The sequence below is a fragment of the Acanthopagrus latus genome, chromosome 1, assembly GCF_904848185.1.
Source record: "Acanthopagrus latus isolate v.2019 chromosome 1, fAcaLat1.1, whole genome shotgun sequence".
Lineage (NCBI taxonomy): Eukaryota > Metazoa > Chordata > Actinopteri > Spariformes > Sparidae > Acanthopagrus > Acanthopagrus latus.
This window is the reverse complement of record NC_051039.1, coordinates 19116471-19142040: the sequence shown is the minus strand read 5'-3', so window position 1 is coordinate 19142040 and position 25570 is coordinate 19116471. Positions and strand designations below refer to the sequence as shown.

The window sequence follows — 25570 nt, the reverse complement described above, 5'->3', positions numbered from 1 at the left end:
TTAAAAACTTAAAATAACAATAATAATTCTTTCTTTTTTCTGCAAACAGACGTGTTAACTCCAAACAAGATATGGACATACTCTGGTCTATTTGGTCAGAAAATGAGATTTAAACACTACAGGGATGAATAAGAGAGAGTGACAAGTTTACTTACTCTGAAAAATGGCTGCTTCTTTACCTCCTCTGCATCTTTTTCACCAGAGCCCAGTCGTCTCTCTGGGTTCCTCCTCAACAGCTGCTCATGATAACACACAAGAATGAGAAATTATAAAGGGAAATTATAGTCAAACATCACTGTGTCACCTCTGCGTTTGAATCATAATTGTTTTGTATTTATGTGCAGCATTTGTCATTGTATTGTTCATGAGTGAAGAAGTCTGCAGAAGAGGGAGGAATTGTGCATTTAATATGTTAGTGTGTTCTTACCCTTCTCATGATGCCAATAGCCTCAGTGGACAGGAAACGTGGATAGCGGACTTCATCGTTCACAATGCTGTCAAACACCTCCTCCTCATCATCTCCTGGGAATGGAGACTACACGTGCAAATGCAAAACACACTTAGTTCAATCCATTTCAGAGATCAGAAATTCACAAATCAGCATATTAATCACATGTAAGGTGGCAAATCAATGTTGTTGGTGATTTTGCAGATCTAACTTTCTTTGCAAAGTGGAGTAGGAATATATAAGGCATCTAAGACTTTGCTTTTGCTTGTGTAACTTGTGCATGATCTCGTTTGATTTGTTATTGGGCCATTTACAGTACAGAGTCACAGGAAACTTAAGAGAAGCTGTAAGTCCAGCCAATTCATCAGGTCAACCCATCTGTTTACCTAATCTGTTGTTGAATTCATATTTAATAAATCAAAAAAGATCTGGAACTGATCAAATTCATCCAGTTCATCATTTACGCCAAGCTCATCTGTGAAATCACAGATCACACCAATGTGATATTAATATAACAAGTCAAAAAACTTCGTTGGGCTATAACTTTATGGAAAGTGTAAGTGCAATCAAGTATTTCTCACCTCTCCCACCAACATTTCATAGATGAGGACCCCCAGGCCCCACCAGTCTACTGCCCTGGTGTAGGATGTATCCGTAAGGACCTCTGGGGCCAAAAACTCTGGAGTCCCACAGAACGTGCTGGTCCGATCACCAAAGCCCATCCCTTTAGAGAGAGGCAGACAGATGAATTGTTTAAAGTATGCACAGCAGGCAACCTGGACTTGATGTAACATGGAAAATAAAATAAGCTGACAGCATCTGACAGTAACAACAATATCCACCTTCTTTACACAGTCCAAAGTCTGCAATCTTCACATAACCATCTGTGTCAAGCAGCAGGTTGTCAAGCTTGAGGTCTCTATGAGAAGGAGGGAGAAAAGATGTTGGAAAAGTCAGTTTCTGTTTGCAGTTTTTCACCGAGCACAGCTGAGAGTACACAGGGAGTTTAAAAGGCATGCAAACAAATAACAAATGAAAAAGCTTTTTTAGTCTGTCGCTTGTTCAGTACACACATTTCTACATGCCACAATAATGTGAGAGGATAAGGTTTGTGTGGGCTCCACTCACCTGTACACAATCTTGTGGTCGTGGAGGAACTGAAGTCCAAGAACTACACAAGCTGCATAAAACCTGAAGTCAAACCAAAGAAACAATATTACTAACCTGCAATAAAAAGGCAACGAAATGTAAACATCAGGATGACTACAAAACTGAACACAATGGTTTTGTTTACTGTAAATGACAATAAATGAGCTGGTGTGTTTAGTTGGACTGGATACCAGCAAACGTTATTTTAAAGAACAGGTTTGGAAGCCAGGGTTTTCCAGACTTTACATCCTTTCTCTGACACATACACACACACAGATGTTACATACACGGCTCGTGGCTCTGTGAAGACATCTGTGTGGATGTGCATCATCAGGTCGCCTCCTGCTGTGTACTCCATCACAAAACACACATGCTCTGGAGTCTGGAAGCACGCAAACAGGTTGACCAGGAAGGGATGGTGTGACATGTTCACAATCTCGAAGATGCGCTTCTCGCACATCAGACTGCAGGAGGAAAGAGAAGAAAAGAGTGAACAGGAATATGAGGAGGAGGAGGAATGGGGAGTGTGAAGGAGGAGGTGAAGATGGGAGGATGCGGAAGAGAAGAGATAAATGAAGGATTGAGTGGAGGAGAGGGAAAACCAGAGACATTTACACATAATTAGAGAGTGCTTATTCTGGTCAATGAGACACCCACACTCGCCTACGGATGAACAGTAATCACAGTGATTCAAATGCACAGCAGCACTGATTAAATATAGTAAAATGTACCCCCAAAGATCCAGTCTAAAGAAAAACAACAACCAATCACACAAACACAGGATCATAGAGCGCAATAAGCACATTGACACACACCTTTCCACCTCATCCCGAGCTACAATGTCTCCTTTCTTCAGGGCTTTGATGGCGTACATCGTGCCCGTCTTCTTGTATTCTGACAGCAACACCTGCAGACAGACACGCAGCTCATTTTGTTTGACTCTGAAAGATGCAAGCTGTACTGTCCTGTAGATGAGCATGTTTATAGATTTAATGAAGAAGACATCTAATATTTCTTAAACTCATTAGATATTATGATTGAAGTCCGAACTACACGATCTAAACCTGCAACTTTCGTGTTCATGAGACTGATGTCGAAAACTTTTCAAGATAAGCATGTCTGAGTGAACTTAATCATTATGAGACAGTTTTCTATTGGGTTTATAAGCTCCTGCAGATGTTGAATGTTATACATTCAATACATAAAAAACCAAGGCACTTGATGACATAAAGAACACAGAAATTATCTTTAAAAATTCTCTGCCATTTATGGTTTTTGTGACTGAAGACTTTTTGTGATCATTGTTCATTTAAATTTGGAAAACCTTCCCCCCCCTCACAGTGCATTTCAAGTTAAAAGTTTTATTTAGTGAAAAACAAACAAGAGAACAAACAACCACAAGGACCATTCTCCAAACCGTACCTTCCCAAAGTGTCCCCTGCCCAAAACAGCAATGAGTCTGAAGTCCTGCAGAGACAGAGGACCTTTCCTCTGCTTACTGGAGAGACAGACATGCAGTCAGCAGGAGCATTCATAGTGGATACCAAAATAAACAGATCAAAAATCATACAAACAACTCAGAACCAAAGACATTTGTTGTGGCAGACACGGGAACTGTAAGCGTGGGTCGAGTACTCCGTGATAATGGTTAGGACTTTATCATAGCAGAAGTTTTGACTCACACACAGGTGTTATTGAAAACATTAATGGAGCTTCTGCTCTATTCAAATGTCCCAGTAAGTCATTGACAGTGAGTCATCATGAACAATACCAGGACACTGAAACAGAAGCAGCTAAATAGATATAAAAATGTAAAAGAATAAACACAGACAGGGACAGTATTGAAGCAATTATATCCAAAAAATATAATGCAGTTAATGAAATGTTTATGTGTGTGTACCTGCTGACAGATGGGGATCGGACAGGGCACTCGGGGGTGAGGTCTGGGGGGGAGAAGGGCTCGATGACTGGCAGTCGGTCCTGACAGGGACAGAGAGCAGGGAAGGAGACACGACGGAAAAGACACAGAAACATGCAGAAAGATGAGAAGACACAAGACACATGATTTCAGTTCGGATGTGACACACAAACATTCTTCAGAGAGGAGGATTCACTTTTTGTCTGGATTTTAAACCTGATGAAGATAGACGAGCAGGTGTGCTTAATTTGTAGAGACACTGTGATCAAGTGCACGACAATACATTCAAGTCACCTCCGCTTAACTTATTAACTACATTGACACTACCGTATACTGAGCGATGAATCAGTATGGGCCTACAGAGCGATGGAGGGAGATAAAAACAATAAACAGACCAATAAATATAATCAAGTCTGTCTTCCTATTGTGAACTCTGTCAACTCAAGAGAGCTCCATGATTGTAAACTGGTTGTTAAAGATAGTGAACACAGCATTATCAAACTTTATCTATTCAATTTGATTTTGATTACATAGACAACAGACTTTGGTTGATATGAGGCCTCTATAATGTCTATATGGACACCACTGATACATTTCACAGCGTTCTAAACAGTGTTGGGATCATGTGTAATATTTAGTAATGAACGGCAATACATTTAAACTTCTGTGCTTTAATTGCCCACTATGAAACAATGTTTTGAGGAATTCAGTGTTTATTTTGTTGAAAGTAACACAAAAGTATTGTTATCAGTAATGCCTTATTGTATACAGATAGTAATATTGAAAAGCGCATTATTACTTTTAAATGAAAGAAACTAACATGTACAATATTACATGTTAGCAGTAGCAAGTAATATAGTACACACTGTTCTAAGTGAGTACAGCTCAAATTATTTTCTTTTTGTGTTGTCTATTGTTTCAAAATAACAGAAAGCCAAATAAATATTTTGTCTAGCTGCAAATTATAATCCAAAATTGGATTACTAAAACGTAATAATTATTGCCTCCATTGTGGATTTTTTTTTACGATTACTGATTAAGGTGACAAAATATCAGGTGTCCATGTGTTGATTTATCACTCATCTTGGTGCTGAACGCAAACAATTTTAGTCATCCTTGAAGACGAATGTTTGCGGCTTTGATCAATGTCAAATAAATACATTTCCTTCAACCCAAAACTACCAGAGTGGATTTAATTCATTAAAGCAACCCCCTGCTCTCACACACACTTCCTCTCTCTCTCTCTGTCTGTCTCACCGGGGTGTTTGTGTCCGTGTCTCTCTTGTAATCGCCTCTTATCGGAGAGTCGCTGTCCAGACTCAACTTCTCCACTGAGACCTCCCTAAAAAAGTCACACGGACACAAACAAACAGACGAACACGGTAATGCAGGACGGACAAATGAACAAACACAAAAGGGTTGTTAGATGTGGGGCAGAGAAAGCATCACATGCTTTATACTTTGCCAGGAAACACAAGGAACAAGGTTCAAGGAATGACGCTAAGGTTGATAGCAAAGTCTTACTGACAGCTATCAAACACACGTAGATGCTGAGTGTTTCTCCAGCATGTTCATCTGTTTGAGAGCAATGGCTGTGTCTATGTCTCACCCAGAGTTGAGTGTTAGGCTGTGTGCATTGGGACTGTAGGTTCCTGAGTTGTTGACGGTGGGAATGGCATTTCGAAGCAGCCTGACCCACGTCCCGATATCCACGTTCATCTGACGAGCTCGCAGGAATGCCTTGCCTGGAAACACACATACACCCACACATATAGTCATTGCTATGTGTCTCCCAGATCCCAGTTTTTGTAAAAAAATTGCTGTCCAGTTTCAGAGCCTACCTCAGCTAAAAATAAAATAAGGACTTTCTTTGACAAATTAGAACTCTTTCTTGTGGCTAAAATGTGTGTTCCTTCATGGTGTATTCTTTGTTTTTCAGGTAACGAAAAAGGGGCAACATATATGTTTTTTTGTTTGTTTTTTTTATAATTACAGGCTGAATTGTTCCAGAATGAAACAACATAAAATGATAGCATTCAGATGTAAGCGATGGTTAAAATAATTTCCTGATAATCACAGCAAACGCAGGGAAATTAAATGATATTCCAAAACTTCCACAATCTACAACAAGAGAAACTAGTTTTTATTTAAAAGGTCTTCAAATGACTGATGACCACAGGTTTTGCTTGAACTGTTTCATGCTTAGTTTCTCAATTATATTATCTTTTGTTTTTTTAACATCTTGTTTCAAGATCTTATAATCATGATGATGCAAGATCATTTGTTCACCACTAGGTGGTGCTGTAGCCTAAATGAAAAACCTGCTATTAACCTTTCTTTCCTTCTAGTTATGTTCATTTTCTCATTTAGGTAAAGTTCAAACACAACAGCTTTTTGCTAATCTTAAAATATCCTCTATCTAAAATGTACTCAATGTACTAAAATGTATTGTAGAGAATACAATTGTGTAATTATACCAATGATCATCATGTTTTGTATTTTCTCTCTGCTCCCTGTCTGCCTCACCTTGCTGCTTAGAAAACACCTTCTTCTGCCTCTGAAGGCGAGGAACCCTCTCGATGACCGGGTTGAAGAAGGTCACCTGAAAAAAACACACACACGAAACATCAAAGATTTTATTTCCAGACGTCACATCGTGATGATTGAACCTTTCAAGTCTGATATATCAAAGCAGTGTTTTTCAGCACAGGTGTGTGTGACAGCTTGTGTGTGGGCAGGTGTATCAGTGCATATTTGAATACCTTTGTATTTATAGAGCTTGCATAGACAGGTGAGATGTATGCAAGGACATCTGTGTCCAACCCTTGTGTGTGGCTGTCCCTTTGCACATTTTTTGTTGATTTGTGTCATTTAATGTTTTTGTGTGTGTGTGTGCGTGCATGTGTGTACCTCAGCCAGCAGCAGGCCCTGAGGCTCCAGCTCCAGCTGAACCCTGTGTTTCTGGTTGTCCAGGAACTCCTCCAGCTTCACGTACTTCAGAGCACACAGCGAGCGGTAGTCCTTCCAGTAAACTGCCATCTCCATTTCCCTTGACTAAAACACACAGAGACACACCCAATGGTTCATAAAAAGATACTTAAACAGTCTATTGTGTGTGCAGATGTTTGTGTGCATTTCATACTGACCCTTTCCAGCTCCACAGTGAAGGTCTGATCCCAAGCCTGTTCTCCCACAGTCCTCCAAGCTGTCTGGCCAACCACTGTGTTATCCAGCTTCAGCACTGCACTCACCTCAGCTACACACACACACACACACACACACACACAAGATCAGCAAATTATATTTCCTCCATAGGTGCATTCCTATACGGTACCTGCCACATTCGCCCTGACCACTGGGTTTTTGAGGCAGTTGAATTAAATTAGCTGATGCTGCTAACACATTATGTGTGACCTACAGTACCCAACGCACCAACGAAGTGATGGTGACACAAAGTCAATAGTACTAAATAAAGATTTGCTACATTGCACAAAAAAAATGGCAGTATGTTGTTCTTATAATGCACACAATACTGAACATTTTCAAATGAACCCAAGACCTGCATACACACACACACACAGAGTCACACACACACTTACAGGAGAGCTCGTCATTCTTGCTGGGCGTCTTCCCGCTGACGGAGCCGCTCCGTCCGTACAGCCCCTTGCTACCCCTCATGAATGACCTGGTGTCTCCGGGGCTGTGGCAGGGCAGCATGACAGCTGTCCCCTTATTGCGACCTGGCACCACCTCCAACAACCCCACACAGCCCAGCAGCTGCACCTGTAGGGTACCTGAGGACAGAGGAAGGGAAATCAGGTACAACCAACTACAGGCAACAAACACCAAAGGCAGATAAATAAATCAGTGGATTCAACTAAATCTGTAAATCAAACTTCCACACCTGTTTTTGACTTACAAAGGTCTTGTGATGCCTTCTCTCCCACAAGCAGACATAAATGATGAGACGCGAAGCTCAATAAGCTGTTCTATGTTAGATCAATTATTCTATAATTATGACCACTTGAATCGGGTTCAAACTGATAAAATGTCTCCCCGAATTCCCTGGCCACATGAATGCATCTGTGTACATGTTCGAGGACAAGTTCACGTACAGTACAGAGATGTGTGGAACAGAATCAATCATTGCGGTAACTGTGGGTGCAGCAGGCGTTCTTGTTTCAACACAGGATAACCACACTGCCACAAAAAAGACAGAAAATGCTAAATGTTCCTTTGAACTCTTTTCATCCCCTCGAGGTTGAACTGATTTTTGCTGATTACCACAATGCTTTGTCTAGAAGCACTCCAGAATCAGTTCATTTGACATTTTTTGTTAAAGTCTTTATTTCAAATAGCAGCAGAAGAAACAACATCATCCAACCTTGACTGGTAAGATGCCTCAACACAGACACTTGGTATACTACTCTAATTTCCACATGCATTAGTGTGTGTTGTAAACACCTTTGTACCACCTTGTCATGCACAGTTAAGATGTTGGGATGTAACTGTTCAGCTCGTGTCTGCCTCTTTCCATGTTCATGTCACTGTTGATCTATGAATACCTCTTATGGTATAAATTTGCTCAACTTTGGCCTTTAGCTTTGGGTTATTTTACATACCAGTGAGAGGTGAGGGCTTGTTGAGGGTGCTGTATTGGTTGTGGAGGTAAGGGGCTCCGTGGCGAGAGCTGAAGGCAGGTGAGGAAGCCAGGACCAGCTCCTCTTTGATGACACTGGCCTTGGGATGATCCTCTGGTAGCTCTGCCAGACGCTGGTCAAGAGAGTCCCTTAACAGGTCTAACCTCTGAGACGCCTCGCTCAGACGGGACTGCGCCTACAGGGAACCAACACAGAGAAGCTTTAATACAGTTACATCCACTGGGTGGACATTTTATCGCCATGACAATGTTGTATGTAATGGTACATACAGAAGAACATTAAAGGGGTTAGTGTGTGCGTGTGTGTGTGCGTGTGTGTGTGTGTGTGTGTGTGTGCGCGCGTCCGGTCTAACCTCAGACAGGGCTTTCTTGTCCTGGACCTTGCTGGCCCCCAGGAGTCTGAGCACGTTTTTGGCCCCCTCAGCCACAGCATGCTCCACCCTGTAGTGATGCCTCAGCTCTTCAATACGTAGCTCCATCCCGCACAGGTCCTGGTTACCTGCAGTGCCAAAATGGATAAAGGACCTTAGTGCATCAGTGCAGACGACTTTACAAAATGCAACTGAGGCAGAAAAGTCAAAAGGATGCTGCTTTAATCAGTTATATCGTGTCGTTTGATCTTGGTAGGTGCATGCTGAGACTTAAGTGTTTTGTTATGGCAGCAGAATGTTGTAGGGAACTCCCCTGGGCATACCAAGTTAGGTTAATGCCTTAATGCAAGTCATGCATTACAGAAGAGTCAGACAAAGAAAACATTAGCAGCGCCTGGAGGGAGGTGAGCAGCCTCCGAGTGTTCCCCAGTAAACAACATCATTATTTCCAAAAGGCTTTCTGAGTCGCATCTTTAAAAGCAAACAGAGCGAAGAAATACCCTCTTAAGTCCGATGTCTCCTTTTTTTTATGATAATGTTTTTCAGTGAGATTAAAATTTAATTATACCGGCATAAACTACAGTGAAAACAAACAAATGAGTGACATCTAAACAAGTACTAACAGTGTGTTGTCCAAAACTTCTTGCTATTGCCAAAGGTTACAGCTCCTGCTAACTAGATAGATGAGTGCAGTAGAAAATGTAATGTGATAATATAAAACTGAACCTCTTGCCTTTTATGTTGCTACTTGATCATGGTTTGTTAAAACAAATGGAAAACCTTTTGACATTATAAAAAGGTTTAATACATCAAGACGACATGCCTGTAGGTCTGTGCAAAAATTATATAAAGAAACAAATCGTCTACTGACACCAAAAAGGATAAAACTTGACGTTTAGTATACTTTCGTATTTCCAGCCACTTCAAAATGCCACTGATAAAACACACAAAACAGCTTATTTCACCCCTTAAATGGAAAAATGTGGTCATGACAGCAGGAAATTAGGAGCAATACTCTCGGTCAAAAGGTAAAAACATCCTCAAGCTCCCTTACTTAGGAAGACAGACATGGGTCAACATCAGAGTCACACCAGTGAAGAACAATTACAGCTAAGTGGTTAGCTTAATGGCTCAGTAGCAGCCTCTCACAGTGGGCAATAAGCACAAAGGAGGAGGGGGAGAGGAGGCGCAAGATAAGGAAAAGCACAAAAGGATCAATAGCATTCAAAACAAGGTGCATGTGGCTTTTTAAATACAAGGTTAAAAACAAGAAACGACAAAAGGACACAGGAGGAGTGATTAAACATGATTTTTATGACCTATGAGCTGTTAAAATGCTGCATGAGACGGAGGGAGAAGGAGAGGGAAAGGGGGAGGTAGGGGTGGAAGTGAATGTGGATGCTTTTATCTCCTAATAAGGTGTTCTGCCTGGAGCCCAGACCCTGCTAGATGACCCCTTCCACCGGGTGTGGTGCCTGGAGACTGTCAGTCTGTGTACACTTTACACACAACCACTGTGTGTATGAGTGAGTGTGTGGTTTAAAGGAGAAAGACAGAATAACCTCGAAAGATCCAGAGACTATGTGAGACACCAGTACAAGAGAAACATTTATACTGAGGTTACCATTACAGGCAATAAAATACCTGCAGAGAAAGTGCAGAAAGGCATATTCTCTTTATGTCTGCATCCACAGCAGAGGTTAAGGCTTGAAGAACTAAACTTTACTGAAACACTTTATACACTATTCATTATAACACTCCTAACACTGTCATGATGCACAGTTGATAACTATCAATTATCATAACAATCATTGCAACAGAGATATCATCTGAAGACGACCCTCCCCAGATCATGTGAATACGGCAAGAGATTCAGGTGTGTTATGCTAGTGGTGGCTAATGTAGCTGGAAGCTAAGATGAAGAGCGGGCTACTGAGGTCCACTCATTCTTACTAACTCTCCCGGATTTTTTTTGTCGTCAGCACCAACTGAGGCGGACTCTGAGTGAGACCACTTGAGGCAATTTATTAAACTTCACACAACTCCCTCTGGAGGATTTACACAACTTTTTCCACATTCACTGTAGCACTCCCTTTGACCTGTAAACCAGTTTGATGTGTTAAATCCGTGGAGTTGCCCGTAAGTACAAAATCATTGCAGCTCAATGTGATCATTAACATCCAGAGTACTATTTTCATAATGTTAATGCAATGGAAGGAGCTTTAGATCATTAATAAACCAAATAGGTTTTCCACACTGAGGACATGGAGAGATAAAGTACAGCTCTTAACTCCTTCCAAATGGCCATTATCTTCTTTGCCTTAAAAGACAGCCACTTTCTTAATAGCCGTCAGCTGCCTCTTACATGAGCAGAGAGGAATAGATGGCCCTGCAGGGAATACACCAACTGTCTCTTGAAAAAAAATCTGTTTTTTGGTTTTACTTCTACCCCCTCCCAGCGCTCTCTCCTTGCTCCCCTGCTCCATTTTACAAAAGCATCATCCCACATAACTCATTGCCCCATCACCACTGACTGGTGCTGCTGCTGAAATGTCATTTATCAGCCTGAGTGTGTATCACAAACAAAAGGAAGTGAATAGGACAGATTTGTTTGTTTGTTTCTTGGAGTACATGACCACATTTGGGTAAATTTAATACACACAATCCCCCTCCTGGAGAATGTATTTGTTCTGCTTCTACACACAACACTTTAATGTTGTGAGAGAGAGAGAGAGAGAGAGAGAGAGAGAGAGGCTCGCTGCCTTTAATGTGTGAAAAGACACTTTTCATCTGCTGGCCCTTTTGTTGGAGGGTTGTATTTTTGTTTGAATTTGATTGATTGTGGTAATGTGCCAGGTGGGCCATTTCATCGGCTTTGTGTCTTTTTTCACATAAAAACATGCGCGTATGCACTCAGGCCACTGTGCATCAAGCCCAACCGTTCTCTTCATCTTCTACACAGCAAAACTAAGGCGGTGAGATGTGAAACAATGGGCCGGCTCTTTATTGATCTGTTTATGTTACTGTGTGTCTGCTGTCTGCAGCTGCTGCTCAGAACAGACTAGCATGGGCGCAGATCACATGAAGATAGAGATGAAAAGCATCCCGTCAACGGCAGCTGACCACTCTCTTAAAACACACAGGTCACATGGCTCACTTTTCTCTGAAATATGAGCCAAAAATGAAATATGACTAAAAACTCCCATCCTACAATACTGTAAGTCATTTCATATCAGGTAATGATCTGAAAGATACCAGCTAAAACAAATGCAAATATTAAAGAGGATCAGTCTGCGGCATCATTTGCAAAGTGCAATTTTGAGGTCAGTCTCTGTTTTCAAACCGAAACCACGTCCTTGTTTTGTCTTGGCTTGTCAGAGTCCTGCTCCTGTTCGAAAATGTCTTATTCAGTTTCGTGTTCACTGCCCTCCATGTTTGTTTCTGTTGCCTTCCACAGATTTCCTTTTTTCGGAAGGGCCAAAGCACCATCCAAATGAGGAAAAAATATCGCCGTAAAGAGTGTGATTTGCAACAAAATTAATTTAGATGGATGGTTTTATGTAAAGTACATTGACTATGTGGAAGAATATTTAATGTTATGGGATCATTTGTCTTGCTCCCTGCATCTTTCACTACTTTTTTGTGAAAACCAAAATCCAAGAGTGCTAACCTTTCAAAATGCAACCAAATATTGAGCAAGACAACATATTGTAAACTTTTTTATCAAACATCACGACCCCGGGTGTTTTTTTTTTTTTTTGCATAACTGGGGCCACATTTTAGTGGTACATCATATTCATTCATTAAGTAAATCAAACTCACCCTGTGTGTCATCATTGTGCTCAGTGGCCTGCACAGCTTTGCGGATTTGCATGCGGATGATGTCAATTTTGGTCTTACTATCCTGCAGCATCTGTTGGGCCGTCTGCAGCATCTTCTTGTCCTGATGGGAGCAGAAACAAGACAAGGAACAAATCAAAAAATGACACAGGAGGCTGCATAGTACACAATATAGTACCAGGAAAACCTAGAGCAACACATAAAACAACATAAATCATTAATCATTAATCATTTCCCTCTTTCTTTTGATTGATCACTATGGGGTTTAAAATTGAATAAGTAGTGAAACGGGAAGGGAAGAGGAGGTGCAAGTGCAAGGTCGAATGGCAAGGTGAAACATGCCGCAGAAAATAAGGGGGAGGGGATCTTTGTAGTAATCAAGGGATGAGGTGTGTGCATAAAGAAATGTGTGTCCCACATCATACACATTTAGAGATTGTCTTCTGAGTCAGCAGACTGCAAGGTTATGGATCATGAAGGTGCAAAAAGACACACGCTGTCAATTACCGTATCAGATGGCTGTGGGAGGGTGTCATGTGTACCACAACGTACAAAATGTTCTTTACATTGCTCTGGTGTTTGTTATGTGTATGGTATTTGCCTCATATATTGTTCTCTTGAGATGTGTTCTGGTATTATTATGGATTATGTCAGTATACCTTGGTGGATCCGTTGGAGTAGACGGGGATCATGTTTTCAACTCCCTGTTTGACTTTGAGCTCGATGTTGAGCTGTCTCTCCAGGGCAGCGATGCGTTCCTTGTGGGCTGACGTACGGCTCTCTGCCCCGGGAGACTGAGGACACTCATCTGTGGAGGGAAGGAAAAGGTTGGAGATGATATAAAAAGCAACTCGATGAGGGTTCACATGGTGCGCTCTAAGGTGAAAATACCCACAAGGGAATTTCATGTAAAGCCAAATAATAGCATTGCTTTCTTGAATTTCTGCAGCAGCATGAACAGGGCTAATATCCTGGATTATGGGAACAGATCCACTGGGAGAGACTGTCCCACCCAGTCGGAGAAGGAAAGCACAAATCGTCAGGAATATTGTTTTTCCATGTGGTTCTAAGGATTTGAATTCACTACAAATAGTTTATGATGTTAATAGTAAAGTTAGCTTAAAAATCAGTGTTCATATTATCTGCCATGATTAATTCATAGCATGATATGAACTCCATGTTCAAGCAGAGAAGAGTAATGTATTTAAAATCTTTTTTCATTTGAACATCAGTGTCCAGTGGGAGAGCTGTTGCCTTCAGCGAATACTGATGACTATAAAACTGGACTGAAACTCGTGCGTGTTCTCCGTGTCAAATATTAATGGCACTTTTCCAACTGATTCTAAACGACACAGATCCACAGAACAGTCCAACTCACTTATCTGTGCTTTGTTTGTTACATCAGAGACAAAATGGATCAAAGGAAAAGACAGATTTGACAACAGGGGTGAAAGTGTTTCCACACACATACCTTTATTCTCCTCTCCTCCCTTCACCACAATGTGAGCATCCAGTTCTTGCAGCTGAGCGTGGAGGTTGTCCAGCCGGCGGTTAGAAGACCGCAGCTGGCTGTCCACCTGTAGGCCAGAGCAAATACAGGGGAACATTGTCTCTGGTTCAGAAAAGAAATTGCAATTCTGCATCTTATTTCTTGTGTGAAAACAACAGTATATCAACCAAGCAGGAATTATGAAATGTTGGACAACATGCTGACATCAACACGCACAAAAACGTCACAAAAAGCAGTTGAAGCAGCTCTACACTACATGTTCTGTAAAATGAACTCTATATACCATTAAATCAGTTGTCTTCAGGTGTTGGTATAATAATTCCTATTTTTATATTGACTTTCTATTTGACTTTTACAACATAAACATAAAACAACATAAAAAGTGAACCCTTGTTGAAAGTTCTCAATTTATAAATATCCTTCTTCTGCCATTGTAAGGACCTAGAAAAGCTTCTTGAATGTTCAGTGAGCTGCTTCTTCCATCTTTAAGTTTCAGTTTTAGGTTCCCCGACTGCAGGCAGTGTTCAGGGAATCACAACATTAATTTGTTTATAAAAATCAAGTAATTTTTATAAAATTAAGTAATTTGCATATGTTATAGAGACGTGCAGGAAACACGAATGACTGGAGTTACATTCATGTTCCTTTTCTGGAAAAAAAAATAGACTTTTATTTAATCAAAACTAGAATCATCATTGTGCACACATATTCTCTGAAATTTATAACCGGTTGTAAACCCCTCACACACGACTGCACTCTGTATTCTTTCATCAGCTGGTCATCATCATCCATGCGCAGACCTTAACACTGATAGAACTTCATTTATAAATCCATGCTTGGACAGCTACCCACTTATGTATCCACTTACGTGAAACACACTCCAAGCAGTGAAGCAGTCCAGCCTGATTCCACTCAGGGATTTTAAACTACTTCTTATGAAATATGGATTGACTGTCTATGGGGTTTTTATTGTTCTTGTATTAAAAAACTCACTACCACGCTGACTGTTCTGCAAATTTCACTTCAATAATTTGTATTCTTTTTGTTTCTGTATTAAATGTAAAACCTACTGGTGACACACAGACCAACCACATGCTGAGATAACAACAAAATAATAAGGGACAATAAGTATTTAAAGTGCATTTTTACTTCACAAAAAAAAAAGCAAAAATAGCAATTTATATGTGAGTTTCTCCTTATTAATTGAATATGTTTTCACCCAGTTGGCCAAGATAAACCTTTTAGGTTGAAAATTATGGGAAAAATCTATCAAAGCATACAGAAGAATATGAGGTTTACAATAACCTGGGATCACATGACGATCCTTGCCATTTTTTGTCCTGCATCTGTACCTGACTGGGGTTGGATTAGCACACTGTGGAACTTCTTTACCTCAAGAGTAATTCCTCTCTATTGTCTACAAATAACACCAACAATTGCGAATGAAAAAATTGCATTTAACTGTCCAAATGCTTGAATATCGCTGCTAACAACTGGTGCCCAGCAGCTGTACTTGGCAGCTACAGGAAGAGAATGTGTGTGGCTGTGTGGCATTCCTGCCCTGCCTCACAATGTGGAAACATGTGTTCAGTGAGCCTACAACTGGGCAAATAAAAGGTCAAACCGGTCTGAAGTATCTGGCCTTTCTTTTTTTATTTTTTCATATGACCAAAGTCTCCACAGAATAAGAACTTAACATGCCAACAAGTCTACCCAGTTCCGGTGAACTGGAATGTGACTGAATCACCAGCCTCTTTTCCAGATAGCAGTCATTAAACCAGTTTCCTGCAGTGGTGCCAATGTGAAATTCAACGACTTTTCAACTGAAAAATCAGAGCGCTTCCACAACCTTATCATTTTATTAATGATGTCTATCACAGGAACATGCTTTCTCATACACAATATTCTTGTCAAGTGTCGACCTGACTTTCTCTTACAAGTTGGAAACCTGTTTTTTGTTTTCTTTTTAAATGTAACTGGTATAAGATTTCTTGGGCTCTAACACTTTCTGGTATATTTATGTTGGGAGGATCTTATTGTAACATGTGGCTGACCTGCTGAGCATTCCTCTTGTCAGTCGTCGCCCTGCGTAGGTTCTCGGCTCCCTCCTTGATTTTCAGCTCCTTGCGAATCTCTCGGCGGATCCTTTCGCGCTGTTCATCCAGAAGCTGCTGCACACTGGAGTCGGAGAAATCTGAGTTCTGGTCCAGGCCGAGCTGCTCCAGAACCGACAGCCCACCTGGGTCGCTCTGAATGGGGGTGAACAAAGAGGGAGGAAAGGGGAGGACAAAGGATAAAGAAGTCAGGCAATGTTGCTGTGAATAATATACAAAACTTCTGCCTAATAATACAAGGCTTCATTTAGAAGACAGTCAGTCTGGCAAGAGTAGGTGTTCAGAGTGAAGAGGAAGAGATGGTGAGCAGGATAAGGCCATAATGGGAGGAAAGAGATAGAGTGGGATAGGGATGGGGCGGTGAGAGGAAAAAGGGCAGAGTTGGGTAAAATACTAGGAAAAAACTTTCTAGAACATGCTAGAGGACGATGGGAAAAGAGATGAAGGAGCAGCAGAGAGGAATGACAAAAATCCTGTTCAGCCAGTGTTTATAATAATTCAAAACAAATCCTGTATGTCCAACCTGCTTACAAGACGCTTCTTCTAAAAATAACATTTTCAGAACAGTCTGTTGGCCAAATGGGCTAAAAAATCAACACTATACACAACCCTCAAAATGAATTACAAATCCGTCCCATGACCTAGGCTGCCCATCGTCCTCTTCCAGCTCTTTCTCATGAACCCATCTCTCTCCACTGGGTGAGAAACACCGTAAACTTTAATGAAAAACGTTAATATATACTTTAGCGCCAGTAAACAACTGGGCCCCACTCCTGCTCAAGTTTCTACTTACTTCCTGTGTCTTCAAAAATAAAACCCCTCAAAGCGGAGCTACGATTTACTACAGGCTGAGATGTTGAGGCTCAACACGCCAGACAAACAATCAGGAAGACAGCAGGAGAGAGAGCGTCAAATCACTGGAAATCACAGCCACTATTACAGGAACACACAAATCAAACAAACGCTTCACCTCCGAGCTGTCCTCATCCTCCTCGTCACCATGCCAACACATAGTCCCCTCTGATGTGATAAAACTAGAGAGGAGCGGAGATCTCTCGTATGCTCCTGAGCTCGACCAAACAGTTAATGCCACACCAAAAGCAAAAACAGGTTGGGGGGGAAAAAAAACGATAAAAAGAGATAAAGAGAGGGAGAGGGAGAGTTAAGTGAGGGAGGAGGGGGAACGCCTCCAAGAGAGGATATCCGTCCCGACACCAAACTGCTCAGGCCTTTCCTGTTTCCCCTGCAGTTTTGCTGCTGTCAGTGGAGTGTGAGTAACAGAGAAAAGAAAGATAGACTCTATACATCAAGAACACATCCTCCGTCTTTAAGTTTTGGTAGGTCACTCCCGGATCTTTGGCAGTAAACCTATACGATATCAAGTTTTCTACGCATCAATGAATCACTTCTGGCTTGAACTAAATTGTGCCAGCTTTTTCTTTTGCTCTCACTTTGGTCGGTGATATAATCTTGAGGGTGGAAAGAGGGAAGGATGCGTTTTCTAAGTATTGGCTCAAAGCCAGAGAGTAAGAGAGCTCTACATCTGAAAACCCCCACTGGTGATTCCCCTTTTCCTATAGAAAGACTGTATGGGATTGAGTCATCTGAAAATAGGACAACCTCTCTACCTTATATAAGCAGCAGCGGGTGAAGTAAGTGCTGTAATGCTAGCTTTCAACAATATCCTCCAAACTGCAAAATGAGCAGAAAGTTTAAGGCCGCTTTACACCGCACAATAGATCGAGATCTTCCAGGTGTATCTCTTGTCACATGTCAAATATTAGTTGGAATGTTAGAAGTGGTCTTTCCTAAATCCTGAGCATTTTCGCTCTCTGCAACAATAATAGTTGAGCAAAGCTTAGCATCCAAATGAGGTTTGGATTTCACGCAAGCACTACATGTAAAATACTCAATACCGTGACTGTGTGGAAGGCACTCTCTTTATTCACATCATTTGGCTAGTCAGATGAGGCACTGAGCTAGCCGTCACTTAACCTCAGATTTATTGGTGTCAATTTGGTGGTGATCACGAAGTTAGCTAACACAATGGCTGAGGAAGAAGAGCCAATGCAATATCATATAATAATACTTTTTCAATACGTGCGTATTTATGGCAAGTTATATCATCATTGCAGTATTGAAGGATGTTATCGCATATCGCAGATCTTTCTCTTATCATGTAGGCCGAGACACAATCTGTTTTTTGAGGTATGTCAGATTATGGAATCAACGATTATTGAATGGTAGAAAACAAAATGTGCAAGTGGAGTCACAACATCTGTTTTGATCATCAACTTGAGCCTCAGATGTTTTGAAAACTGGCTATAGAGCTGGAACTGACTTTTTTAGCCTAATTTAATTTAACAGTTCTTTATTATTGGTGGATCACTAGATTATTTCAATGATAAAGATAAAACATAAAAAAACAAGGCTATATTTAAGTTACAATGATAATTATATATAATGACAAATGTAATCATTTATTATGCATCATTTGGATCATTTTATGTTCTTTTTTCAGTTTTCCACATGAAACTGACACATGTCTCTCCAGATTCTCAGCATATCTGTTAAGCCTAGATAAGAAAAGACATGTAACAACGACGGAGACGGAGAGTTCAACTTCCTGTAAAACTGAAAAGAGGCTCTGTGAATTTAGGGTGAGCAGACTGATTTTCCTCACTACAAGCAAACAGACACCAACTAATTACGGATAATCATTCTTCAGTAGCTGTAGTGAAACCTGCGACAATGACTCGTGAAGCATTTAATTTTATGTCTGTTATCCATAAATGCAACACAATGATCAATATCTGAGAATCTTTGATGGTAAGCTTCAACAGATCTCAGCATTCGAACAAAGACTGGGTCTCCTCTTTGGATCAAACACCTCCACCTCCCTGGGTAAAGTGTGCATGCGATCTCCACCAGCCACAGTGTGAAACACTGATGGCATGTTTGCTTAAATCGTGTCGCACTGGGATTAACTGTTGTTGCTTTACAGATGTTCAGCTGTTTTCAGTACCATGAGGATTGTTGCATTTCTGCTGAGCAACAGGCATACTGCCAAATGATTGTGTGTCATACGGTAAACTGATTGTGTAACTGAACTGAAGAGGGGTTGCTGAATTCTTCTACTTTGCATCATCATCATCATTCTGACTTTTAGCAGAGATCCAAAGTTAGCGCCTCACAAAATAAGAACTACCACCAATGTGATACTTTCACTATTCTTAAATGTGCATGACATGTTGATAGGGTGTTCTTCTGCACAGCTTGTCTACTGTTTAATTGATTGGGCAGGTGAAAGTTAAACTTCTGATCATTTGGGTTACTTTCCAGCCATGTTGGTGGAATGGTATTAGGGATGGCAGTATCAGTCCATCACTTTGGTCAGACTGAAATATCTTGAAAATTACTGAATAGATTTTCATGAAAATCTGTGTAGACATTCAAATTTCTCAGAGGATGAACCTTACTGACTATACTGCTGTGAGATCTCTTTGTCCAAAACAGAACTAATGGCACTACCATCAGTCTCAGCTATTTATTGCTAATTTGCATGCTAACACTTTAAGCTAACACAATAAACATGGCAAACATTACCCCTGTTTAGCAACAGCATTGTAACACAACCACAGTGAGCATGTTAACATGATGACATCAGTATTTAGCTAAAAGCATCGCTGTACTTTAATATAGCCTCACAGATGGTAGCATGACTCATGCAGTAACATTTAGGTGATTTCTTTATTGAAAATGTATATGCTAATGTTACACTGCCATGAATTGACACTTCCTCCCACCTTCTCTATTCATAGAGACAGTGGCATGCAACATTAAAAAGAAGAAAAAGGTGGATAGGGCAGACAGAGTTCAGTGTTTTTATACAGTTACAACCATTAAATCATATTTAATATGACAAGCAAAATGACTCTAATATGGACATCGTTTTGGGCAGCCTCAAGGCTCTGATCAGACTATCTGGCAAAAGCAATATTATTTCTTACGCAAGAGGATGAAAACATTCTTATCTCTATATAACAAAACTCAACGTTCCTTTTTAGAAAAAAACGGCACTTTTACAGAGAGCTCTATCAGTAGTTCTGATCACCCTGACTCAGCCGTTAAGGCCGTGGCTGTAACATGAGGTTTGTTTACTCGTTAACCATATATCCCTCAAGTGATGCATATTTGCAGTGAAAAGAATGCAGTCTCTGGTGCAAACAAAGCAACTATCCAGTTTCACTTGGATCCATCCACCACCCTTGAGGATGTGTCATTTGTCCACTTGGTGGGAACTTCTGTCACCTCCATCATAGCGAGTGTTAAAGAAGTGTTAACACCAGCAGATGTTGACAGAATGTGCTCTGACACACATATGTATGTAGCGGAGGAAAGCAACACCAGATGATTCGCCACGTCATGCAGAGGATCTGACACACGTTTCTTTGATGGACACTTTGCCAGTGAACTGAGCTCAGCGGTTAAAGAGAGGAAGCTGATACAACATAACAACACTCTAAATCACCCCTTAGTTGTTGACCCAGTGTAATACTACAAAGATGGCAGCAGCTAACGGACATGAATGACTCATTCCGTGCAGCTTGTTAGTGAACTAGCCCAGAGGAGCAACCTACAGCAGCGGTGTCCAGGGAAGTAATGACAAGCTAATTCAATATATAACGGCGCCAAGCGAGGCTAATTCGATCAGACTGTGTGAGCAGTGTGGAGAAGCCTAGGGCTGGACGAGAAGGACAAGACAGAACATGGGTTAAAGTGCATGTCTGTGTGTGCGCAGTGCGTGTGTGTGGAGTGTAATCATGTCCTCCACTGTGAGGACAATGCCTGGAGTTTTCCTACAAAGTGATAATGGCCGCTCCATACAGAGATAGTGTCCACACAGAGGTCGTGAAAAGGCGTGGTTGTAGAAGCGTACATGACATGGACAGAAATAGGAGGACAGATATTCACTTTAATGAACGCACACACTGAGACACACACACACACACACAGACACAGACACACAAACCCCTCTCACTTTCCAGTGAAACATGAGGACATGTCTCTTGGGGAGTGAGGCCACAGAGCTCAGCCCATTTCTGACTGAAGCCTGTGTTATTGTAAAGGGTGTGATCTGTGTACTCTTTGGGCTCCAGTACACCCAGTCCACAGTCGACGTTGGTGTGGTCTTTTGAATATGACACTGGGTGAAAATGTCATTGCGACTGGATGCTTGTCCTACAATGAGAGTGAAGGACAGACAAGCTCCGACTGTGCTCAAAGTCACAGCTAATAATAGAAGAGGACAAGCAACATACCATGAAAATGAGATGATATTAGTGATTCCCTTGCTAAACTCAAATTAAAGACACAATGGATAGTTGACTTTTTTCCAGCAACAGATGAGCTGTATTGATGAAGAGCAAATGATGTGACATTTTAGTGCACTACATGTTGTATATGTTTCAGACAGACACATATGATAGTTGAAGTAGGTTTGTGATGATTTTCCCTCTGCCTAATATACACATGACAACACCAGTGTTACCAGTTACATTTTACAAGAGGAGATGCTCTCTGTCCATTGAGCGATGTGTGAAGTTACTGCTATTGCAAACTGATAATTTCATACTGCATTTAACTGGCAAAAACAAGTTGACTTTTGCTGTGAAGCAGTCACAGGAAATGCCATGAGTTCAGTGAGTTGAACATAAATGGCTAACATTCATTCATTGAGTTAACAGACTCCTAACCTCACAATCGCAGGTATTTTTTTATTTTCAAACTTGTAGTTTTCAGACCCAGTCAATACAAACTCAAGCGAGATAACTTGATGTAATTTATCAGACTTCACTCAGCTCTCTCTGGTGACTTTACAAAACTTTCTTTTATTCCCTCATACACAATATGTGAACTCCCCAAGTCCTGTATTCAGGCTTGCATAAAATTGGTGAAACTCCCCTTTAACTTCAACCTATCATTAAGACATGCAAGTCAGAAACAGAAAACACAAGTTTGGCTTACTGACTAAATATATGCTGTGAAAGTGTGGACATATTCTTGGCTACACATGCTGTGGCTATAAAGGCTATACTGACACAAAGGAAAACACGAGTGCATACTTGTGTCATATAACAAAACTGCATGTACTTTAATTTGGAATGCTGAAGCTATCAGGTTCCTCTTACAAGCATATACATACAACCACATACAGTATGACAGAAGCATGAGTCTGCATGGTTTTCTCTGATGGATTTACAGTAACTTGCATATCATTTCCCATAGTCATCTTACTTTGCCACATGGGCCACTTGGTAAATATTCTGCTAAAAGGATGACGCTGTAGAGAAATAACACTTCCTAGTACTGTCAATCTGACAAGACTACATGGCAGAGAGGCCGGGAAAGGCAATGAGGCAAAATAAGACAGTGTGTGATGTCCAGGAAAAGAGTGAACAAGCTGGAAGAGAGAAACAAAAAACAAACATTTACTGTTTCCTTCAGGGACAGTTTAATAAAACACTTCGAGCTTGAATTAAATTAATCAGAAAACGTTATTTTTGAGGGTACAATACAAGACTGTTGCTGGCAGTGAAGTAATTCTCAAATACAAATGGACAATCATCAGCCAGTGCAACCATCTGCAACAGAGACTGAAAAAGAATACACACTGGCAAGAGCAAAAGCCAGTTTGCCCAGTCACGGCCATGAAAAAGACAGAGACACACAGAGAAAGAAGTGGTTAGCTAGGGGCTGAAAGAGAGGGAAAGACACAAGAGGCAAACAAAGAGAGAGCAGCATGGGGACAGGAAGAGAGGGAGGAGAGAGACGGATGAGGCACAGCCGAGAGGGTCACAGGGTTGAGGCAGACAGAACAGACAAATAAGCAGAGTAAGAAGGAAGGAGCTAGAAATGAGGCGGAGAATCAGCAATGAATCAGCAACCAAGCTGCAAATACAATGTGCAACAACTGCTCCTGCCAAGTGTCCAGCAGAATAACTTGAAACATAAGTGGTCACTGACTGAATACTTTATGTATTTGCAGCAATCATGTTTCAGTCTTTCTCCAGTGATTCTTCAGTTGTTGCTTTTCACATAAGAAACAAGAGGTGAACAGGAGACCTATAGGAAATGTAATTTTAACAGAAATCACCGTATCACCCCATTATGTTGAATGACAGTTGGAGGTGGTGAAGCGCATAGAAACAATTCAACGGACCTTAAAACCCTGTGAGCTACATCCAACTTTTTGTTGACACTACAAACATGATTGCCAAACCTATCTATCTCATAAATGACTGACAGAAGAAGTAGTCAGAAATATACAGAACAGTAGACCTAGAAGGCCCAATCCCTTCCCCTCATTTTCAAGTGCCTCCTTGCCCTTGTAACACTGTTCCGAGATGTAGTGGATGAAATCTCCCCTATGAAATGGGACAACCCCTCAAGACCCTCAGACATCAGTGGTGTTTATGTAAACAGATGGAACATTTCCAAAATGCCCTCTTCAGCTGTGGTGATTTATTTTGCGTTACCATGGCATTACTGGTATTATACAGGGCTGTGATGCAGAAATGCTGCATCACATGCTGGCTACTGAGACATCAGCGAACTAGTAACGTTGTAAAGACCATAATACATCAAAATGACAGAGTTGTCAGGAGCCTCGGTCTGAAGTTTACCTCTGAAAAGTCTCAGTTCAGAAGACCAGTACCCTACCCTTCTATTCCTGTGGATTTATTGGAACTGGGTCCAAATCTGCACCAGATACAGCTTTCAACAGTACAAGTAAGATGGCAGGTCAGGGTGAAGGGTGAGCGAGTGGAGTGAAATAAAATCAACTGATGGAAATGATGGATGGAAAATCCTTTTCATCCCCCCTCCCCTCTCCATGTGTTGAAGCTGCTGTTTTGTTATGCAAACCTCGGGCGGAGTTCTTGATTTTCACCTGGATTATTGCTCTCACGCTGCAACACACACAAACATAGCTCCTACAGAAATCCATTACATGGAGCATTCACCATCAGGCACAAAACATCAAAGAGAAAATATTTATCTGATTTTGCTTACATCAGTACAAATGATCTGTCAAAAATATGCTAAGTTTGGAATCTGCTGCCTGTGTGGCTGAGAATGCAATCAATCATTTCTACCTGGGTATCAGCACAATACTGCTTTTTCTACACCATCCTAGGTTATAGATTATCTTCAGCCAGGTATACACTAGATGACAAGACTAGTTTATACCATCCGTCTATCTCCCCAACCTTATCTTAGCCAGTAGAGGAAAGTCCTAATCGTCAAACGTATTTACAAAAATCTACAGTGATCAAAGTGTTATCCCAAGTTGCACAGTGACTAGGCGTCGCCATTGAAATTATGGTTGGGAAACATGGGATGGCTTCTATTAAAAATGCTGTCTACTGGGCCTTCTGTCTTTTCTGGTTGATCAAAGCCAATCTCTTCAATTTCACTAAAACTAGAAGTAGAGTAGAAGCTGGTGGATCGTTGCTAACTTAAACTCGAATGCAAACCTGAGCAATAATTTTTATTATAGTCAGTGGTCCGTTGACCAAGCAGGCCTGAACAGCACAGCCTGACTGCCGCAGACAATGAGAATAAATCAGACAATATTAATCAGTGTAAAACAACATACATACAAACTTTCATTCTCTACCTCAAATACACCTGCAACTTTATTTGAGACATAATCCCTTAAATGACTTGTCTATGTTCATATTATGTGCTCAGTTGAGCTTTTTGTAGTCTGGCTGTCAGTATTTCACTTTTCAAACATCATGGGGGACAAAATATTTTTGATTGAGATGAAACTGAGATTTTTACAAGGTTTTGTGAACAGGTTAAATCAAAGATTTATAAAGACTTGATATTGCAGGTAGATCTGAAGTTTCTTGAATTGGGAAAAAGTGACGTGACATAGGACTTGAACCGCCTTAACTAAGGACTTAACTTGACACAATCTGTGACTTTACTTGCCCAAGATAAAAAGGACTTAATTGAGAGGTGGAAAACTGACTCAAGTCACTGTTTGTTATTGTCTAGGGAATATTTGGCACTGTTCAGACTGCCAACAGGTAAGAAGTAGTCTTTAAGTAAAATGTCTGAAACCTAGGGAGCCTTACAATGTTTGGAGAGAAGTAGTAAAGGATAAAGAGACCTGTATAAATCATAAAGAGACCTCAGTGGACAGAGGGAGCTGTTTAAATGACAAACATTCTCAGCTGGAAATGTAAACACAGTCTGTCCAGGGTGAAGTGGCTCCATAATCCATAACCACTGAACCTTTCCTGGAACAGAAATAAAGGGAAGCAAAGGACAGAAACAAAAGGCGTCTCTCTTGCTCTGTTCACTGGAGAATAAACACACAGAGACGTTCACACCAGCAGGGGGAGGACCCTCAGCTCGGCAGGCCATCTGTCACTCACTTTCTGCTCCAGACATGCTTAGAGAGAGGGCCAGACACCTATCAATCGCTGTACAATCCCTGCTCTGCTGAGTCAGTGAGGAAACCCAACAGCTGTCAGTCATCCAATCAA

General features: G+C 41.0%; 2 protein-coding genes across 4 annotated transcripts in view; one reads left to right on the top strand and one right to left on the bottom strand.

Moving 5' to 3' along the window:
* Window positions 1-25570, top strand: part of LOC119026695 — a 1024654-nt gene that overhangs the window by 70150 nt on the left and 928934 nt on the right. The gene's annotated exons all lie outside the window — the stretch shown is intronic.
* Window positions 1-25570, bottom strand: part of pkn1a (protein kinase N1a) — a 49188-nt gene that overhangs the window by 1779 nt on the left and 21839 nt on the right. Inside the window, exons 1-22 of one of the 2 annotated variants that reach the window (XM_037110876.1) lie at window positions 16981-17083; window positions 15951-16145; window positions 13858-13963; window positions 13046-13194; window positions 12369-12489; window positions 8529-8674; window positions 8138-8351; window positions 7115-7309; window positions 6662-6771; window positions 6426-6569; window positions 6042-6117; window positions 5125-5260; window positions 4773-4857; window positions 3498-3577; window positions 3020-3095; window positions 2413-2504; window positions 1885-2061; window positions 1577-1639; window positions 1291-1367; window positions 1030-1172; window positions 428-535; window positions 156-236 (exon numbers count right to left, since the gene is read on the bottom strand). In XM_037110876.1, the coding sequence (XP_036966771.1) occupies window positions 156-236; window positions 428-535; window positions 1030-1172; window positions 1291-1367; window positions 1577-1639; window positions 1885-2061; window positions 2413-2504; window positions 3020-3095; window positions 3498-3577; window positions 4773-4857; window positions 5125-5260; window positions 6042-6117; window positions 6426-6569; window positions 6662-6771; window positions 7115-7309; window positions 8138-8351; window positions 8529-8674; window positions 12369-12489; window positions 13046-13194; window positions 13858-13963; window positions 15951-16145; window positions 16981-17022 (2616 nt within the window). In that variant the 5' untranslated portion in view covers window positions 17023-17083. Of the gene's footprint in view, window positions 1-155; window positions 237-427; window positions 536-1029; window positions 1173-1290; window positions 1368-1576; window positions 1640-1884; window positions 2062-2412; window positions 2505-3019; window positions 3096-3497; window positions 3578-4772; window positions 4858-5124; window positions 5261-6041; window positions 6118-6425; window positions 6570-6661; window positions 6772-7114; window positions 7310-8137; window positions 8352-8528; window positions 8675-12368; window positions 12490-13045; window positions 13195-13857; window positions 13964-15950; window positions 16146-16980; window positions 17084-25570 lie in introns of those variants that run through there. The other variant, XM_037110884.1, reaches the window with a different exon arrangement.